General features: G+C 52.8%; 1 protein-coding gene across 1 annotated transcript; it reads right to left on the bottom strand.

The window, feature by feature from the left end:
• Positions 1 to 1,006: 1,006 nt before the first annotated feature.
• On the bottom strand, positions 1,007 to 2,923 carry Mesp2 (mesoderm posterior bHLH transcription factor 2). Its single transcript, XM_005357714.1, has 2 exons — positions 2,090 to 2,923; positions 1,007 to 1,276 (listed from the first exon to the last, which is right to left on the bottom strand). Exons 1-2 carry the CDS (start codon positions 2,921 to 2,923, stop codon positions 1,007 to 1,009), a joined length of 1,104 nt encoding a protein of 367 aa, XP_005357771.1.
• Positions 2,924 to 6,088: the final 3,165 nt, after the last annotated feature.

Here is a 6,088-nt window from a genome sequence, read left to right on the forward strand (position 1 = left end):
AGACAGGGCTTCTCTGTATAGCCCTGGCTGTCCTAGAACTCACTTTGTAGACCAGGCTGGCTTTGAACTCAGAGATCTGCCTGCCTCTGCCTCTCAAGTGCTGGGATTAAAGGTGTGCACCACCACCACCCGGCCACACATTTCTTAAAACTTTGAAAGAGGCCTACCTCACAGTATCTGGGCACCTAGTATCCCCATTCAGCCCTGTTTATCCAGGATGGCACACATGCACCCTGAAGCCATCTATCACTGTAGGTCAGGAGCTCCTGGCCCCTGTACCCAGGCACAGCAAACACTGTCAAACTGACAAGCTCATGCCAATCTTGGCAGGCCTGGATTATAGAAGGGGAGCAGTGGCAGGCTCGTTCCCCTCAACAGAAATACTTCCTTTCAAAAGAGCAATGAAAATATAAGCTGATAAAAGAAAATCAGAAGCAAACAAATTTTTGTTGGCTTACTTTTTAATTATAAAACAAGCATATAAGATTCCGGCCAGCTGTCACAAGCAAGCAGGGCATGGTCATGCTCTATTGTCCAGACCTAGAACACCCCATTCTCAGAGCAGCTTAGACTCCATAGAGCTCGGAGCCATTAGAACAGCAGTTCTCAAAGGGGGGGGGGGGGTCAGTTTACAGGGGTAGCCTAAGACCATCAGAAAACATAGGTATTCACATTATGAATCATAACAGTAGCAGAGGTACAGTTATGAAGTAGCAATGAAAACAATTTTACAGTTGGGGTCAGCACGGCATGAGGAACTGTGTTAAAGGGTTGCAGCATTAGGAAGGTTAAGAACCACTGGTCTAGGATACCTAGGAGTGAAGGGCACTGTCACAGCCCCCTCCAGACCGGGAAGGTACCTACTATCTGTCTGTTCCAGACAGGTTCTATGAAAGGCGCCTCCTGGGGAAAGGGATTTGGGACTACAGAAAACTCAGAACGTCACAGAAGACGCAGACGAAGGCATTCCCAACCAGTCCCGCCTCCACACTGACAGGCAAGGCCATTAGTAGAAGATATTCAGTGGGGGTCCCTCCAGGTCTTCCTGCCAAAGTTCAGGACAGCTACTGAGTTGCAGGCTTGAGCCCGGGGTGGGGCTGGGTACAGGGAGCCGGAAGGCTGGACCGGAACCTTGGTCCTCGGAGCTGGAGAGCGCCTCTGCATGGTGGCCCCAGCAGCCCCACTGAGGTTGAGGCTGTAGTCTCTGGCACGAAGGGCGGGGCAGGAGGGGTGGGCTTCCCAGGGACAAGCAGGGTTCTGGAGACACGGAAAGACTCTGCAAGAGAGACAAGAAGGACTTATTCCCTGGCCACTGTTTGGAGATCTCAAACCTGGCTGTTCCCCCCGCCCCCTCCGTGCCCCGGAGTGCGGCTAGTGGTGTCTGGATGGCCCCAACAGGGCAGTGGGGTGCAGAGAGGTCAAGAACACTGGTTCTGGAGACACACTGCCAACCTTCAAATCCTAGCTCTGCTCCTCACTAGCTATGAGAAGTCTCTTCATCTCAGTTTTCCCACCTGTAAAATGGGGATGGATGCTAATGCTTCACAGGGCTGTATTAGAAGGGATGAATAATCAGACGCAGGTAATGTACAAAGAACGGTGTCAGCAAGCACTGAGCGCTCAGTAAAACTCAGTCATTAATAGAATCTTTTATGGACCACAAGGCGTTCACAAATGAATAGACCTCAAAGAAAACACAAAGGTCCCCAACGCCAGAACAATCTGTTCAGGAAGTGCTGCCCGTACCCCCGGGGCTCAATCCTGCCCTGAACTTAGAATTTCCTGGCATTGCAACCCCTCATCTTCCACCCAGGCCTCTGTGTAAATCCGAGGGCCATCCTCTCTTCCCCAGGCTGTGGAGACTGTTGTAGAGCAGTGATGGTCACTGCGGAGGTGGCTTTAACATCCCAGGGACTCGTCTTCTCCCCTATAGCTGTCAATAAAGCTCCTTCCATCCTCCCCTTCACTAGAGAACCTCGGACCTGAAAAGTTGGAGATCCTGTACAGGCTAGAGACCATCCAGCTACTCTATTTCCAACCGAAGACTGGGGACCTCCCTGGAGAAAGCGGCAGGAGCCCTGGGACCTACCTGGTACACTTCAGTCAGCTCTGCGGAAGCAGTGGATGGTGACCAGAGTCCAGTCTTGTTGCTAGGCTCTGGGGATGTCTGCACACCAGAATAGGCTTGGGGTGGTGTCCAGTGAGAGGTGTCGGGGACTCTTCCTAAGGACTGGTTCAAGGGTGACTGTATTTGGGGACAATAAGGAGGTGTCACCCAGGGATCCACGTTGGAGATCCTGCTCCCAAGGTTTTCAGGTGAAACTCGGGGTCCGGGACAAGCGGGAGGGGACACCCAGGACACCCCACTACTAATGGTTGATCCCAGGCCAGAGCCAAGCAACTGAGCCTGCGACTGGCTGCCGTCGGGGCACAGAGGGCATCGGTGAGAGGACGCGGTGTCTGCGCTCCGTCGGCGCCTGCTCTGCAGACTGTCCTCGCTGAGGCCCAGCACGGCCGACAGGTGGCCGATGTAGCGGATGGCCAGTCGCAGAGTCTCGATCTTGGTCAGGCTCTGGCCAGCAGGCGCCACAGACGGCGGCAGGAAGCGGCGCAGTTCATGCAGCGCTCGGGCGAGTGTGCGCATGCGCAGCTTCTCCCGCTCACTAGCGCTCTGCCGCTGTCCTCCAGCCGGCGCGGGGCGCGCACGTCGGGTCGCCGTCGGGGCGGCCTGGGCTTTGCTCGAGCTGCGGGCCAGGCCCGTGGACTGCGAGGGCCGGCGGGCGATGTAGCAGGGACACGATCCGGATGAATCCGAGGATGAGGCCGGGGACGTGGAATCTGAGTGCTGGGTCCAGCCCCAGCTCTGGGAGAAGACCCAGTGGTCGAAGCCCTGGAGGCTCCGAGGAGGGGGTGACTGGGCCATGGCTGGTGTGACTCTGGGAAGCTGGACCGGTCACCTCCAGGCCCTAACTTTTATCTGGACCAAAGGTGTGAGGTGGCCCCCTGCCAGGTTGCAGAGAGGTGTCAAAACCCACAGAGCCCAGGGAAGGTCTGGGCAGGGGGGGCCCTGGGAAAGCGGGCCCATTTGCGGAGGTGTGGATTCTGACCCCTTGAAGGCTCTAATTGAGGCCCCTGCTGCCGGGAAGTGTGGGAGGGACAATTCGCATCTGGATGGAGTTGCTAAGCTTCTCACTGAGCCCCCACCCTCACTCCGCCCAGCTACTGCAGCCCGAGTGCCCAGGAACCCACCGCCGCTATGGATGGCCGGTCCACGGACTGCAGGGTATCTGGCTGTCCCTCTTGCGCCTCCTTGGCACACTTGAGGAGCGGTCGCCCTTTATCATTAGCCTGTGATGAGCTATTCTTAGTAACGTTTACCCAGTGTTCTCGGGTGCGCTGCATGGGACTGGACCAGCGACAGGCCCAGTGGCAGGCAGGACATGTTAGGGGTTTCCTCGGGCCCCACATTAGCTAATTTGCTGAGTGACACTAAGAAAGTCTTCTCATTGACCTCAGCTCTCTCTACCCCCTAAAAATGGAACCCGAGGGGGAAAAGAATAGGCAGTGGAAGGAAGTGGGTACCCAAAGCTACTTATGCCTTGTGTCACCTCGACGTCATCTAATGCCTCTGAACTCCAGTTTCCTCCTCATCTCAGCAGTGATTGCTGCAGGGTGGCTTCTGACCCTGCTGGAATGGTCCTGAAAACCTTACAATGAGTCTTCAGTGCACCTGCCACTTATAAAGAAGGGAGTGACAGTCAGGTGTGGCGGCGTATACTAGTAATTTAGCATTGGGGAGTCTAAGGCAGGAGGATGGGGGGATAGTGTGTGAGGTCAGCCTGTACAACTCATTAAGACCTTGTCCAAGAGCATTTCTCTTCTGCAGATACTGTAACCGGGGAGGGGGCTATAATCCAGGCACTTGGGAGGCAGAGGCAAGAGGATCAGGAGTTCACGTCCATCCCTAGTTACACAGAAAGTTCGAGGCCAGCCTGGGCTACAGAAGCACCTGTCTCTAGAAACAAAAACAAACAAAGCCCATGTGCGAGCATATCAAAGCGTTTATGGGCGCTCTTTTGCTGTTATGCAGGGCCCTCAACTTGCCTGAGCTCGTCCTTCCGGTGGGTGAAACAGGAGTGAGCAGGGCGTCTACTCCCAGGACGGCTGTGGGAAATACTGAGTTAACAAAACCTAAGACGCGCAGGCTCCCTCAGCGACAATTACAGTTTAAACAGGGCGCCCGTGTCCTGCATGACCTCCGGGAAGGGGCTAAATGAGAGCACCTGGGACAGTTGGGCCTTGGCCACAGAGGCTGAGCGGTTGCCGCTGGGCCTTGAACCAAGAGCATTGTTTGATTAGGGAGAGGGGACATGGAGAGCATGCCAGAAGGGTAAGACCTGGTGGTGGGATGACAGGGTGCTGCTAGGGCAGGGGTGTGAGGGCCAGGCACACCTTGAATGTAAATATATATATATGAATATGTATATATGTATGCATGTGTGTATATGTATATATATATATATATATATATCAGTAAGTCAAGGTCAGTGTGAGCTGAGTACTTAAGAGGGGCTGGAGAAATGGCTCAGTGGTTGAGAGCACTTGTTCTTACAAAGGACCTGGGTTCGACTCCCAGCACCCACATAATGGCTTATGACCATCTGTGACCCCAAATCTAGAGGATCCAACAGGCACACATGGTGTACATACATGCACGTGGACAAAATATTCATGCAAACAAAGTAACTAAATAAAAAAGCTTTAATTCAAATAAATTTTAAAAGTTTCCAAGAACTGATTTAGCCGGCACAGCCTGGAGTCAATAATGGCCATGTAAAGGTTCCTCATTTCGCAAGTTAACTTTTTATCATGCGAATTACATAGCCAAATATTTCACGGCGAGAGATGGAACCCTGACAGATTAAGCCACCCCTCCCCAAGGCCCTGTGACTCTCCAAACTGACAGCTCTAGGTGGTCATCCATGGTCTAGCGCAGTCACGACATCTATGTGAACTCAGATCTCCTTAGGAAGTACACAGTACTGACTAGGTGTTGGGTCAGTCCCCTGGAACTCTTGAGTTGAAAATACCCCTCCTCCTCAATGGTGTGGAGGGCGGGGCCTTTGGGAGGTGACAGGGCCCGCAAGGGCTCTGCTCTCCTGACTGAATTTGACTTTGTCGAAAAGGCTAGTTCTCTGCTGTGCTCACTCTGTTTTGACTTGGGATGGCTTCTGCCATAGGATGCGGCCCTGGCGGCATATTGGCGCTGTGCTCCGGAATGTCCCAGCTTCCAGAATGGAAAGACACAAGTTTCTTTTCCTTTTTTTTTTGAGACAGGGTCTCTCTATGATGCAGCTCCAGCTGTCCTGGAACTCATTGTATAGACCAGGCTGGGCACAAACTTGCACCTGCCTGTGACGGGACTAAAGGCATGTATTACCATATCCAGCCTTTTGGGGTTTTTTAAATTTGAGACAGGGTCTCACTATGTAGTTCAGTTGAACCTCCTGGATTTGAGTTCTATTTTCTCTTTTATTTCCATCTCTTTTGTTTGTTTATGTTTCGAGACAGGGTTTCTCTGTGTTGCTTTGGAGCCTGTCCTGGAACTAGCTCTTGTAGACGAGGCTGGCCTTGAACTCACAGAGATCAGCCTGCCTCTGCCTCCTGAGTACTGGGATTAAAGGTGTGCGCCACCACTGCCCGGCTTTATTTCCATCCCTTGATTTATCTCATTGCTTCATTTGCTGGGAGATTCCCTGCCTTTTAATTTCTATCTTTTGAGTATGGGGATGGACTTGGTGGTTGACCTTTTTCCTGAATGTTCCAGAACCTGGGTTTCATCCCCAGTACTGCAAACCGAACAACAAAACCGACTCTTCCTTTCTCTGTCATGTTTTGAACTTTCTAAAAGCTAATTAAAAAAAAAATCTTAAGTGTTCTTCTCACCTTCCCCAGACCAGGTCTCTCTGTATAGGTCAGGCTGGTCTTGAACACACAGAGATCTGTCTGTCTCTGTCTCTGTCTCTGTCTCTGCCTCTGCCTCTGCCTCTGCCTCTGCCTCTGCCTCTGCCTCTGCCTCTGCCTCTGC

This window comes from Microtus ochrogaster, chromosome 22, assembly GCF_000317375.1.
Source record: "Microtus ochrogaster isolate Prairie Vole_2 chromosome 22, MicOch1.0, whole genome shotgun sequence".
In the NCBI taxonomy this organism is placed as follows: domain Eukaryota; kingdom Metazoa; phylum Chordata; class Mammalia; order Rodentia; family Cricetidae; genus Microtus; species Microtus ochrogaster.

Excerpts from the sequence above, each read along its gene's own strand:
- Mesp2 (XM_005357714.1), bottom strand. The coding sequence starts at position 2,923 with ATGGCCCAGTCACCCCCTCCTCGGAGCCTCCAGGGCTTCGACCACTGG. Across the intron at positions 1,277-2,089 it reads AGCTGACTGAAGTGTACCAG|AGTCTTTCCGTGTCTCCAGA; the intron begins GTAGGTCCCAGG and ends TCTCTCTTGCAG.